At 42.4% G+C, this 14485-nt stretch overlaps 1 protein-coding gene across 1 annotated transcript in view; it reads right to left on the bottom strand.

The window, feature by feature from the left end:
* Positions 1-5671: 5671 nt before the first annotated feature.
* WDR89 (WD repeat domain 89) overlaps positions 5672-14485 on the bottom strand; it is an 82415-nt gene continuing 73601 nt past the window's right edge. The window contains exon 2 of the mRNA XM_044074393.1: positions 5672-7192. Coding sequence (XP_043930328.1) covers positions 6023-7183 — 1161 coding nt within the window. The 5' untranslated portion in view covers positions 7184-7192 and the 3' untranslated portion in view covers positions 5672-6022. The remainder of the gene's footprint in view (positions 7193-14485) is intronic.

Raw genomic sequence — 14485 nt, 5'->3', positions numbered from 1 at the left:
CTACTATTATTGATAAAAGTGAAGAAGTCATTTAGTTCATCTCTATTTCCTTTCCACAAGATATAGATGTCGTCCAAAAACCTTGTGTAATGGGAAATTAGGGAAAAATGTTTGCTCTTAAATAAGATTTCCTCTTCCCAATATAACATAACAAGGTTTGCATAAATCGGAGCACTAGCCGACCCCATAGCCACTCCCTTGCTTTGTTTGTAATACTCTCCCTCAAACGATATAAAATTGTTTTCCAAAACTAAGGACATGCAATCCATGATGAGACAGATTTTATCCCAGTCAAAATCAGTGTATTTTCTAATGCTTGCACAAAACATTTGCAAACCTTCTTCGCTAGGTATACATGAAAACAAATCAATGACGTCTATAGTCACATAAATTAGATCACTTGTGATGTTGTCTATAGGGTATTTTCTTAAGAAATCCCAGGAATCTTTCAGTAAATGGGGGATATTTTTGTAAATATCTTTTAACCATACATCTACTAGTTTGCCTAGTGGAAATGTTTTTGATTTTGTGCCTGACACGATAGGTCTAAATGGGGGGTTGTCTTGATCTTTATGTATTTTGGGTATACCTACCAAGGTCGCAGTAATTGGATATGACACCTTTAGAAAGTTATATATATCATTGTTAATTCTATTGTCTATCCAGAACTCCTCCAAGTATGAACTGATCCTCTGATAGGCAATATTTATTTCATTCAGAGAAATTGTGGTATAATTGCCTGTTTCTGTCAAAATGGCATGAATTTTAAACAGGTATTCCAATTGATCATATATAACTATCCCACCCCCCTTATCAGGCTTCATAATGCGTATACTTTTATTTTCCTTCAAATTCTGTAACTCCTTTCTCTCTTCTATAGACAAATTGTCTCTCACTTTAATATTCTTAGATATGTCCTTTAACTTATAAATGTCTCTTTGTACTTGTTTTTCAAAAAGTTCTACTACAGTGTTCGTGTATGGAACAAAAGTACTTTTGGGTTTTAACAAATAACTATCCCCCTCTGCACTGGGTTTATTTTTCTTTTTGTTCTGAAACATGATAGATAAATTTAATTTGCGGGTAAACATTTTAGTTTCTATCAGATGATCAACTAACCCAAATTTCGGGGTGGGAATGAATTTCATACCCTTAGATAGTAGTTTGTAATGAACATCTTCCACCTCAAAATTGGTATAATTGTAAATTTTGAAGTCACTGTGTTCATTTGTTTTGTAATTGCGGTCAAAATTGTTCTTTTCTATAACCACTTCGCTATCATTTATGTAATTAAATGTTAATTCCATTTGTTCCCCTTGTGAAATTCTGGTCTCACATCCTGGGGGTAATAATTTCTCCTCCCCTTGAATTCTACTTTCTTCCAATACTGCGGATTCCAATTCCTTCGAAAATTCTGTTTGTATCCTTCATCTTCATCATACCATTCATGTTCTCTCTCCTCTCCATATACCCCCCCTACTGTTTTGTTCCCACTCTGTTGTCTGTAGAACCAGTCCTCGTGTTCGTTAGGCCTTTTGGTTCTATTGCCCCTATCATTGTTCCATCTATATGCCCTTTTGTCCCTATACTGTGTAATATCTCTGTTAATTTTTTTACACTTCCTTTCATGTATAATATTAGATTTCTTTTCCACAATAGAAAACTGTTTGCTATACAAGTTGTTCCATTCATCAAATAGTAAATCACTTTTAATTTCTGCATTCAATGTTTCAACCTCATTGATTAGTTGTACTAAAAGTTCATCATTGTACTTAATTATCATGTTCATAAACTTAAATCCACATTGGTCAAAAAAATCATTGAAATCATCCATTACTGTTTCTTTAATATCTACTCCTAATGGTGTTTTGAAAAAACGAAGTCCCATTGGGACTATTTTCAAACTTATACATTTATTTAAATAAGCGTTTTCTATTTTTATATTGTCAAGCTTGCACATAATATCTCCCATCTTATGAATCTTGTCTTTCAAAGCTAAATTGTTATATTTTCTATTGTTTGGGGGTCTTTCTTTCCCCTTATTAACCTCATCAAACTTGCGTTCACTAATTATAAAATCATTCAAATAACATTTGTTACTGTAGTCGTCATTAGGCTTGTTCGATAATCTAGAATGCAAAACAGTACCTTTATTGGCCTTACAAGTACCCACTGATTTGGCGTAGGTCTTTACAGGCTTAATATGTTTAGATTTAGTCCCAGTTCTTGCCACAAAATCGTCGTCTTCTTCAAAATCGTAAATAGAGAAATCGAAGGTAAATCCTGTAGAGTCCATTCGATTGCTGCCCGTGATATTCCTTGTCTGCTGTCCTGCTGGTAAGTCGATATCGGCGCTGTCCCCAGAAGGGTTGATGTGTTTGGAAAAAATTAACCCTTCAGAAAACCCATCCGGCGTTGAATTAAGCTGGTTGTTGGAGCTGTTGGATAAGTTGTGCTTTTGTAATGCTCCACATTCACCAACCTGTGCTTCAGAATCATGTCGAACGTTAGCATTAGCGTTCCCTTTGGGCACGCCTTCTTTATGTTTGCTAGATTTTCCAGAGCTCATTTTGGCATTGTCTTTATTATTAGAAGCAGTATACTCCTTACTGCTGCTGCAAGTAAACTTGTTACTATTATGAACCGAATTGGTGTCACAATTCCTGTTGGAAGCCAGTTTTTTAAAATCATTCTCTACTTTGTGCATAAAAGAGGTAAGCGTGTGCACTAAGTGTTTTAATTCACCTCTGATTTCAGCCAACTCTACCCCGTGGGTGCACTCGTTGGATCTGCTGGGTGTCTCGTCCTGAGGAGCGGTCGCCAAAACTGTGTTGCCCTCCATGACAACTGCTGAACTGATACGTTGCGAGGGAAACCACCAAAAAACCAGCAATACTGTGCTATCTTCTCTCACAACAAACGAGGAAACACAGTATTGTGCGACTGCCAGAACTTTAATTAAACACAGAAGTGCAGGAAGTAAACATAGAATATAAGTTATACATAGAACGTTGAGTTAAGCGCTTTCACCTAATACATCATAGGCTTCTTCAGAACTCAATCAAACTTTTTAATACACCATTATAAATAAGCTTTTTGGCGCCAATTTCACTGAGTGAGCTCAGATTTAAAGTGCCATTGTCATTAACATTTGTTTTCAATAAAATACATAACAAATTCATACAGCTGTACCTCCATAAAAAATTAATTCATTCTACAATTGTGAACATAAATAAATATTTTATATTGCCTAAAATTAAAGCTTGTAATTGCCCTTCCATTTAAAACATGTTGTAGTGCATTCTACTAATAATAATAATAATGAGAGGCAATCTTCTCTTGAGCCCCAGCAGCTGACGGATCCTGAACTACCTCACCCAATTCTTTGAGGATATCTCTTTGAAGTTGGGTGAAGTGACATAAATAATTCAGCGAACGCATAGCAAAGGTCGCTGAGGAAAACATCCGCTTACCATACCTGTCCATGGTCCTAGACTCCTTGTTAGGAGGATGGACTGGTATGGAAGGATCTGCAAGTTCCTTCTTGGTGGCGGCCGCCACCACCATGGCATCAACCGGGACACCTTTAGTGAGAAACTGTTTCTCCATGGGGGCCGTGATAAATTTAGAAGGCCTCCTGGGGACTGGTTCCACAGAATCAGGAGATGCCCACGCCTTTCGAGCTATCACTTCCATGAGGGGCCAAAAGGCGGAGACACCCAGGAGGTGGAGGGTCGAGATCCAAAAGCCTCCAGGTATACCGACTCATCCTCAGAGGGATTAATGGAGGGCCAGTTCCCCCTCTGTTTGAGGAGTTCAAGGATGTCTGAAAAGGAGACATCCTCAGAGGGGGATCTTGGGGACCCCTCCGACTCATCTAAGTCGGTATCTGATGTCGTAGACTCAGGGGAGTCTAAGTGCTTCCTCTTGCAGGTCCTCTTGCGCGGGGGTTCCCCTGAAGGATCAGGAGAAACCTCGGAAGAGGAAGTTCTTCCCAATGGGGAAACCTGGGGTGATGGATCTCTGGGTCTGGGAGCAAGAGAGTGGGAAGAGACATCTACAGGCACCGTAGAGGGAGGAGCTAAAGGCACCGACTGCTGACTGAGCTCGGGGGCTAGCACACTCCTCATCATCTCGAAGGCTCCCCTCCCTGGGAGGACCGAGAGCTCCCGCTCCAAAGAAACAGGAATCCCCGGCCCCACCGAAAAGGAAGGCTCCGAAGCAGATGTCGGCGCCGAGCTCACCAAGGTCGAAGCTCCGAGAGGGAGAATGGGGTCGGACAAGGGTCCGATGCCACTTGCCCCCTCGGAGCCGACCAGGGAAGCCCGACGACCGGATCCCTCCAAGGACGGTCTCAAGGAGGAGATAGGAGTCGAAGACGACGGAGCCGAAAAGGGGTGGTATCGGCTCCGAAGCACCAACAGTCACGGTACCAATAATCTCCGGCTCCGAGCTCTGAAGGAGAGTCGAAGGAGGAATTTCTGGAGGGTGTAGAATAGCAATCGTCTGCTGAGACAGGCTATGGAGCAGCTGGGCCAGTGCCTGTGATTTCAGCAGTCTATTCACCACTCTCTCCAAGTCATGGTCTGAGAGTCTGGAAGACCTTGAGGATCGGCTCCGATGGCTCCGCTCCGAAAGTAAGGGGGAGGCCGGAGCCGAGTGGATAGACTCCAGCGAAGGAGATCTAGATCTCTTCCTTGATGGAGCCATCGGAGCCGAAGAACCCTCGGTTCCAGTTGGAGCCGACAACTTGTCGGCTCCGAGCTGGGTTAGAGATGTGTCGGCTCCAGCTGGAGCCGACACAGGCTTCGAAGCTAGGGTATCGGCTACAGCTGGAGCCGACACAGGTGCCGAAGCCAGGGTATCGGTGCCGATTGGCGCCGATACTAAACCTTCCGAGATGGAAGGATCGGCTCCAAATGGAGCCGATCTAGACTCCGGTGGAATCGGAACCAAGGCCACAGACTTGGACACTGAAGGCTGGGCCTTGGATGGCTTTGAGGGCTTCCCGGAGCCAGACTTAGCTGGGGAGCTCTCAGGCTTAAGAAGACCCCTTAGGATCAGCTTATTCCTACGTTCCTGCAGGACTCTCTGGCTGAAAGAGTGACAAATAGCACAGGAGTCCTGCAGGTGTAGGGGTCCCAGGCAATAAATACAAGAAGTGTGACCATCTGTCAGAGACATCTTCTGACAGCACGAGTCACACTTCTTAAAACCTGAGACCCTAGTGTCTTTAGACATGACAGAGTTTGAACACAAACACACACACACTCAGTCACCAAAAACACTAACAATAACAAAAAACACAGACACACCTAAAGCAAATCCTGACAGGAAACTGTTTAGGAGGGAAAGGCCTAAGGCCTGACTAAAGGAAATATGGATAAGGGGATAAAAAGCTAAAGGGATAGGGACTAAGTGAATCAAAGGTACTACTAACTATAAAAATAAAATATTTAGGTACTGGGGTAGCTAAATCTCTTGGAAAAGAGTACTTAAATTCACTTACCAGGAGCTGGCAAAAAAAGGTGATCTCATGAGCGAAGCGGCAAACGAGATCTGGGTAATCACCGCCTTGCATCATGGGATACGGGGCTGCCTCGAGCTGGTAAAAGTGACTCTCGAGCTTAGCAAGTGCCGAGTTGGAGCCAAGGATCGGCTCCGAACCCATCCAGCAAGAATGAAGGTGAGATTGACAACTTAACATCACATCTTTTAAAACATACCTCACTTTTCTATCATAGGTGTACTGTAGTGGATTTCTCTCTCACTTCAATGTATTCTGTGATTTGTTCAAGTGCAAACTGCAAAACATGATTTGACAGCCTTATAATAACTGACCAATGTGGTCATACATTATGACTGGCTAGGCAGGCAGTTCCAAGCATACAATTATTTGCACAAAATGAAACAATTTCTTATTCCAATAAGAATCCATTAAGCTAAATACAATCAAATTAAAGATAAAATTCTGGCCTCATCTACTGGGGTAGACTTCACATTATACTTTTGCTTTCTCATATCACTTCTTCTTGGATTTGTAAGTTTTGCTGCTGTGAACTCTGACTTTATGATGAACAGAGGAAGGCAACTTCAATGTATCCCTTTTGGTAGAACTCATTTCCAATGCACCTGGTTTCCACAACAACAACTGGGCATCCTCTCCAGCAGTTAAAAGAGTATTGTTCTCCTGATTCCAGTGGAAGGACCGTATCATAGCAGAGTGCCCATCTTTAAGTGAGCACACATATGTCAGTCCCTCAGTAGAAGAGTTTATAAGATGAAGCTTTCCTGTAAAAGTTCCAGCAAGAACAAACAATCTTTCAGCTTTTTCATGGTAGACACTGCCAATAAGATAATCTATGTTACCATTATCAATGTGTACTGCTTCTCTGGCATCACGCACCTGTAATAATGTAATAGGGTCTTCTGTATCAATATGAGCTAGATTCCACCATACAAGCCCTTCGCTGTGTGTTAAACAACAGATTTGCCTATAATCTTCCCCACACCAGTTCACAAAACTTACAGAAGAATCTGAATTACAAGTGGCAAGTAAAGCATCATCTTCGTTATCTATACTAATATCAAATATATTTACTAATCCATCAGTAGATCCAGATACTACAACATCGGGCTTTGTAGGATGGAAACATATCTGAGTTATATCATCACTGTGAGATTCTGAGTAAACTCCCAGGGGGTCTTTAGACAGGTCAGTATTTGAGCAAAACCTTGAATCCCAGAAGACCATGAAACTGTCCTCCTCAACTTTTTCTGTGCCAGCACAAATGACAATGTCATTACAACTAATATCAAAGCTAGTAAACACATTTGAAGGATAACCATTAAATATCTGCACTGCTTCCAAACTTGATGAGCGTATATCCCAGCACTTTACAGTACCATCACCGGAGGCTGAAAATAATATATTGCCATTCTTCTGTGCAAATCTGATACCACAAACTGGTCCAGAATGTCCTTTATACTGAGAGAGTAATTTCAGAGACTCTTTATCATACACTCTTATAAAATGGTTGGAACATGAAACTGCAACCAGTTCACAACTATTTTCCGATACTGATTTTAAACAATCTAGATTAAGTAAATAGGTAGGGTCTTCCAAATCCACAGACCGTTTTGCAATCAGAAGGCTGGCAAACTGCTTTTCAACTTCATCCATTATGGACACCTTTTGGAAATGTAAAAAAACAAAAAAGCACAATGTTAATGTGCTAAAGTATGACCACATTATACTGTAAAGCATGACTCAAATCACCATAATAGCTATTTGTTACTTATATGTAAATCTGTGTTCTGAACAAATTCAGTTATGTACCTGTTGTATTAGGCCAGATTCACTAATTTCTACACCAAGTATACATAATCTGTATTCAAGAACATCCGTAGCACATTTTTTGTGCTTTTTAGATGTTACAGGAGGTTTGGGAGATCGCTCATTGGAAGTTCTAGCTTGGCTGGAGTTTTCATTTAGTTTTTTCTGATTGGTTTTTCAGTGTGACCCTCTTAACTCTTGTTTTAATTTGTTATTTGGGATATTTTGCAGTCAACCTAATGATAATGGACATCAGCTGGGTATAACAACCCTGTGTTTCTTATGCTTAGTCAAGCACTCCGCTTATGCTATGCTGATAAGGTCATAACAAGGCCGAAATATGCATATCCATGGCTAGTGGGGTTTAGCTTTACTGGCCTGAAATTGTCCATTAAAACGACTTCACATGTAAAAGTCATGGGCAATCAGAAACACCAGATGTTCATAAGGGTCATTTGCATATATCCCATTTGCCTCTGTTCCAGGAGGTTTGGGAGGTCGCTCATTGGAAGTTCTAGCTTGGTTGGAGTTTTCATTAAGCTTTGGGGAAATGAAAAAAACAAAGAGCAAAAAGTATGAGTAATTGCCATTAGATGTGCTGTAAATAGATCTTCACAGTAGCCCAGACTCTGCTTTTTGAATAAATGGCAAAAATGTGCAGTAGAACTGCCATTCATGAGCTACATCTACTTGCTGAATAGTTCCGTTTGGGAACTCGGGTCCTCTAGGAGATAAACTGCTCCCATTTTTGTACTGAAATGCTCAATAATAGACCAACACTGTTTTTCAACATAACTGGTGTGATCTTATGCCACGTTGTTAAGGTACCGAATCATTGTGTACTGTATGTAACAAAATGAAGAAAAAGGATATATTTTCATTTAGAAGGTTAAGGGCCTTTGATACTCCTCACTAATTTCACATAAATACAAAGAAGTTTTTCCTGAGACTGAATTCTGAATTAACAATCCCCTGAAATGGTCTTTCTACATCATTTGAAGAGTTATCAGGTAATAGTGAGGTGCAAGAAAGGTAGGAATGTCATACCTATGGGTAAATCATGAGGAACTGCCCACCAAACAAACTGATTTCACTGACTAGAAAACTGGAACTGGGGCCTCCAGTGGGTCTGCTTACTGATTCCAGACATCTGCCAAGAGTCACTGAAGTTCTCACATAGGGTCATAGCACCCAATGCCCCTGTCCAGCAGGGACACAGGTGAAAGCCCATGGGTGTATTTTCTATTTCCCATCCAGTCATCCAGGTTCCACTTAATGAAGTACTCTGCTTGATGCGGAGGGGCAGTCTATTCTACAGATGGGGGAGTCTCTGGGAGACACATCTGTCCTGCCAGCAAGTCCTACTGATTTCACAGACCAAGTTGAGGTTTTGCATGCAGATCAAGCGAGTGGCATTTGGCTTGCAGAGATGCATCAATTTCATCAAGGTGGTGTCAGAGATTGCTCTGTATTCTAGACATGGATCACCTATGAGGAGTCTGCAAGAGATGGAGTAGAGGGACAGGGCTTTTAGCCTATCCATGTAGGACAGATTTTTGAAGCCCTGGATTCTCCTGGTCAGGAATCTCTGTGGTCTCTCCAGCTGCTGCATGTGCTTCGTGAGGTACATACCAAAAAGGACCCTATACTCAATGATGGGCTTGATAAGGGAGGAATACAGGGCAGTCCTGACTTCCTTGTTCCTGGAAGAAATACCCTTACTAATGAGGTGAGCCATGTAGAAAGCTCTCCGTACAATGGAGGCAACATGGTGGTAAAAAGTTAGATTGCAGTCAACTTGGGTGCCCAGACCCCTCACAACTGCTTGCATGCTTAGGACATTGTTATTAAATGTGATAAATTTGTGGAGATTTCGCTCTCCTCAAAGGAGATGAAGATGCATTGCTTAGCATTTAGTTTGAGGCAGAGTTTCTGGCACCAGCCATCTGTCTGGAAGAGACCTCTTGTAATATGTCTACATCACTAGGGGAGTTGATAACAGCACCCAACTTGCAGTCATCTGAGAATCTCAAACAGCAGGGGCCCCAAGACCAATCCCTGGGGTACACTGCTCATTAAGGGTCTACTACTTGAGGTAGCTTCCCCTATTTTGAATGAGTTTCATCAGTGAAACAGTTAGCTACTCATTTGGTCACATACAGATGTATGCCAAGCTGGGATAGTTATCTATTATGCCCGAGAGGGGAATAGTGTCGATGGCCTTGGCAAGGTCAAGGTAGGCGGCATGCATCATTTTTCCCTCATCCATGGTTTTAGTGTCTGACTCAAAGAAGTCGACCAAATTTAACAGGCATGATCTCCCCTTGACAAAACCAAACTGTGGAATCAAGTGTTTGGAGGTTGTCGACACCCTTGTTAAAGTGGTCCACGATAATGCATTCCATGGCCTTGCAAATCAGGCTAGTTAGGCTGATGGGTCTATAATTACCTGGATCGGTGGATGCGCCACCTTTGTGCAGATGGATGATGGTGGCCATCCTCCACTCGGCTGGAATGAAACCCGTACTCAAGACTTCGGCTGAATATGATGCATAATGGTGCTGTGTGTTCCTGCAGGAGTTGATGCAGGATGCAGCCTGGGATGTTATCGGGTCCCATGGAAGCTGTGTTTTTAGCCTTTGAAGGGAGGTAATGACTTCTTCCCTAGAGATAAGGGGTGGGGGCAGGTGCTGGGGAATATCCTGAATTACTGATGGGGGGCAGAGGGGTAAAATTTTCATTGAACCCGTCTGCCAGCAGGTTGGCTATATCAATGGCATTTGTGTACGTGGTGTCCTTGACCATCAGTTCTGAGCAGATTTGGACTTTTCCTCTTAAACTGCGGACATATTTGAAGAAGGTTTTATGACTGTCTTTAGCAAATGTGGTCAATTTGGACTCAAAAGTTAGCTTTGGAGGACGTCACTATTACCCTCATTTGCCAGTTTAGGCCAAGGAGAGATTGCTTCCAATTTGGCACCTGTTCCTTCTTGATCCTGGAGAGCAATTTTTTCCTTTTGTTGTAAAGTTTATTTACAGCTGATGTCCACCAGACAGGTTTACTCTTCTTAGAGGAGGAGGATTTTGTCCTGTCAGGTATTGCTGAATCCATGCATTTATATAAATGGTCATTTAGCACTTTGGTGTAGGTTTGAACATTAGTGCCAGTTCCTACTGTATGGGAGGGGGCTGTGAAGCTGTTTAGACCTTCCCTCAGCAGGTTCTAATCAGCTTTAGAGAAGTTTTTTTGTTTAACCCTAGCTGGGGGGTGGGGGGGGGGGTCAGGGGAGATAGTGACTTCGAAGGTGACAGCTTTGTTGTCTGAACTTACCAGGGATGATGGCACTGCAGAGATGCTGCAGTAGTTTCCTATGTTGGTTACTACCAAGTTCATAGGAGGATATTAGGCTAATGGCCCTATGGCCTTTGCAAGCCTAGCCTTGCAACAAAAAAAAAAAAACCCTGAGTACCCATATTGATCATGTTTAGACAGTTATTTGCACAGTGATTCTGTGATCAGCACCGATTCTTGAGGGATATAGGTGCCACCCCCGGAATGAATTTACAGTCACCCATCCAGTTGTCAAAGTTGCACTTGAATAGGATCATTGAGGAGCTTTGCTTCACATGGAGTGGGAGCTTATTTGTCAATTGCTGAGCTATACATCTGTCTCTCCAACGTTCTGTTAATGTTAGAGGCTAGGTTGAGATCCTTGGAGTGAGTTATTCTTGTCCCATTTGATTTTCATATGTGCAGCAGTTTCATTACGTCAGGGTCCGAGACTGCTCTGTAGGTCAAGCATAGGTTGCTTCTCAGCAGCCTGTATGACACAGAGTACAGTGTAAGGGCTTTCAGTCTGTCCATGTACATCATGTTTTGGAGGCCTTGATTCTCTTGGTAAGAAATCTCTGTGGTCTCTCCAGGTGCTGCAGGTGTCTGGTGAGGTACATACAGAATGGAGCATTGTATTCGATTAGCTGTCTGATAAGAGAAGTACAGTGAAGCTATAACCTTCATGGTCTTTGATGCAATGCCCTTATTATGAGGTGCATAATGTAGAATGCTTTTCTTACCACTACGGACACATGGTGATCGAAGTTTAGGTTGCTAGCAACTTGTGTTCCTAAGTCTCACACCACTGAGTTTGAGCTTACAGGGGATAATGAGGCAGTTTTTGCCTTAGGGTTTAGTCTGTGAGTTTGGCACCAGTCATTTGCCTGCATCAACCCTTTTTGAAGTATGCCAACATCATTTGGGGACTCTATGATTACACCCACTTTTACAGTCATCTGCAAACTTGGTAAACTACAGGCTATCCACCTTAGGCTGGACTTCAGAGAAATAGATTCCAAACAGTAGGGGCCGAGCACATTTCCCGGAGGTACCCCACTGGTAACTGATCTGTTGGTGGAGATGGGCTTTCCAAATTTGACAGTGTGTTCTGTCAGTGAGCCAGTTTGCTACTTATCTAGTAATATATGGGTTAAGTTTCTCTATGATGCCTGAATGGGGACTGTGTCAAAAGCCTTGACCAAAACTAGATAAGTGATATATGCAGTTTTGCCCTCATCTAGGGCTTTGGTGACATTCTCAAAGAATTCCACCAGGTTTAATAAGGAAAATCTGCCCTTGACAAAGCCAAACTGAGTTGGGTTGAGACTTTGAAGGTCGCCTATGTCCTTGTGGATGAGGTAGATGACAATTCTTTCCATGGCCTTGCGGATGAGGCTAGTTAGACTTATGTGTCGGCAGCTCCCAGGGCGAGTTGAACCCCCTTTGTGCAAGGGGATTACTGTTGCTCTTCTCTACTATGCTGGGACAAAGCCTGTTCTCAGGCTGTGGTTAAAGAGTGTTCTGAGTGTATCTTCTAAGTCTTGTTTTAGATTGTTTACCAAGTAGCCCGGGATGTTATCTGGTCCCACACAGGTTGTGTTTTCAGCCTTGGAGAGTGCTTGCATGACCTATTCGGAGTTACTTAGTATAGGACTTGTGTTGGAAATAATTTGAGGTATGACAGGTGGGGACAGGGGGGTGAAGTTATTGCTACATCTGTTAGCTAGCAGGTTAGCAATTTCCTCAGGATTCTGTGTAAGTGGTGCAATCCAACACAAGTTCAGCACATGGCTGGGCATTCCACTTTAGGTTTCGGATGCAGCTAAAGAATGCCTTGTGGTTGTATTTAGTTAGGGATGTTAATTTAGACTCGCAGTTAGCCTTGGAGGACTTAACAAGATCTATAAATCTGCTTGTTCGAGTTATGGAGAATATTCTTCCTCTGTTGAGTTTGTTGTTCCCTCCTGTTCTTAGACAACATTTTTTTCCTTTTGTTGTATAACTGGGGTAACAACCAGCTGGTCCAAGGCATTGGCATTGATGAAGTCAAAGAATCTTTGAGCATTTGTGTTCTGGCTCGAGTAGTTCTTCCAGTCAATGGTTGGGTAGTTAAAATTGTCTTGGACCAGGGTGTAGGGCTGAATCTTAATAGATTCAAGGAGGTCCAGATAGCAATGTGGGCATCCTGAGTCAATGTTTGGGGCCTGAAGTCAACTATTGACCAGCGGTCTTGTCAAACAATAGCTGCACCTGAAGTGTCTCCTGTGCGTCATACTCTTTAACCAGTCTGGAGACGTGTATATCTCTTATATACATTGAAACATCACCACCTTTGGCTTTGCTGCCCTCAATTTGGGGTCTCTATGTCTGACAGGATGAGTAACCATATAAGGCTGGGGTGCTCTCCGCAGTTTTGAACCAGGTTTCTGTGACTGCACAAATATCAGCATCTGCCAGGGTTAAGAATACTTGCAATGAGTGCAGTTTTATGCTGAGACTCCTAGCATTCAGCAACATGACCTTTAAACTGCATTTAGATGAGATTCACATGTTGGTAAGTTTGACCTCAAGACATTGCCCAATAAAGACACTATGGGGGAGGCAAGACTCTTTGCCAGGAGCCTGAAGCGCAAGGGAGACAGATGCAGGCCATCTCTGGGAAAGCATCGTGGTCTGTCAATCGTGTATTCTGAGGCCAGCAGGTACTGGATTCCCCTTAGAATGACACCAAAAACTAAGCAAATTGTTAAAGTCAATCATTTTTTGTTTGTACTGAGGCATCATTCTGGGTGATAGGAGAATGCTGCTTAGGGCTACTGACATACCTGCCTGGAACACATATTTGGTGAGCTCAATCATGTATCTCTTCATATAGTCCAGAGAGGTACGTCTCAAGTCATTCATGCCAACATGTAGTATGACAGAATCATAGGAGTACTTGCTGAGGGACTTGAGTGCATGGGTGATATGGCAGATTCTGGCACCTGACAAACAACTTAACGTGACACTCTCTTTATCCAGCCTGGAGAGGGGCACATCTGTGCATCTCAAACTGGAGCCTCCTATGATTAATATATTGGGTTTATGATTAAGCCTGGATGGATGCGAGATACAGGCATGTGGACTATGTCTGGTGTGGTAGGCTGTGAAGTTTGCATGTGTTTTTGTCTCGGAGGTCTCTTTTGTTTAAGTATGTTTTTGTTAAGAACCTCCGCATATGTGGGTGCGTGTTGTGTTGATGTGGGTGATGTTTGAGGTGTGGCGTTTGTGCAGACAACATTCTCACTGCCAGGTATACTGGCTTGTGAGGGAGAAAGCATAGACTCCAGGTTTTTAATGCAACTGCATCTCTCACACGAAGTCTTGCAAAAGATACCATTAGGATACTTGGAGGTATAAAGCTCAGATCTACTAAAGATAATGAACAAAACCCTTCTTACTTGGTTCTGTCCTTCTAGGACTGCTGATCCCAGGTAGAACTGGAAGAAAAAGACACCAAACTGTGCAAGAGATTTAAAGCTATCTTCCTTCATAAATTCCATTACTTTCTTGCATTGCTTGCATACTTTCTTTAATCTACATCATCACACCTAACATTCTGATGATGTCAGATCGGGGTGCAGGTGCTTTCAGTTCCAGCAGTGCCATTTGCTGAACTGTATGAACAGATGTTAAACACAAATTAAAAAAACAAAAATGACAAATACTGGACACCTGTACAATACTAATACTTACTACAACTGTATTCATTAAACAAACGTTTTCTGGGTGTCCAGTCTTTGACTTTGTGATTTAAATGTTTAATGTGTGCTTAC

The sequence above is a fragment of the Protopterus annectens genome, chromosome 6.part0, assembly GCF_019279795.1.
Source record: "Protopterus annectens isolate FY-2018-M chromosome 6.part0, PAN1.0, whole genome shotgun sequence".
Lineage (NCBI taxonomy): Eukaryota > Metazoa > Chordata > Ceratodontiformes > Protopteridae > Protopterus > Protopterus annectens.
The sequence above is the reverse complement of the archived record's forward strand: the minus strand, read 5'-3'. Positions and strand labels throughout refer to the sequence as shown.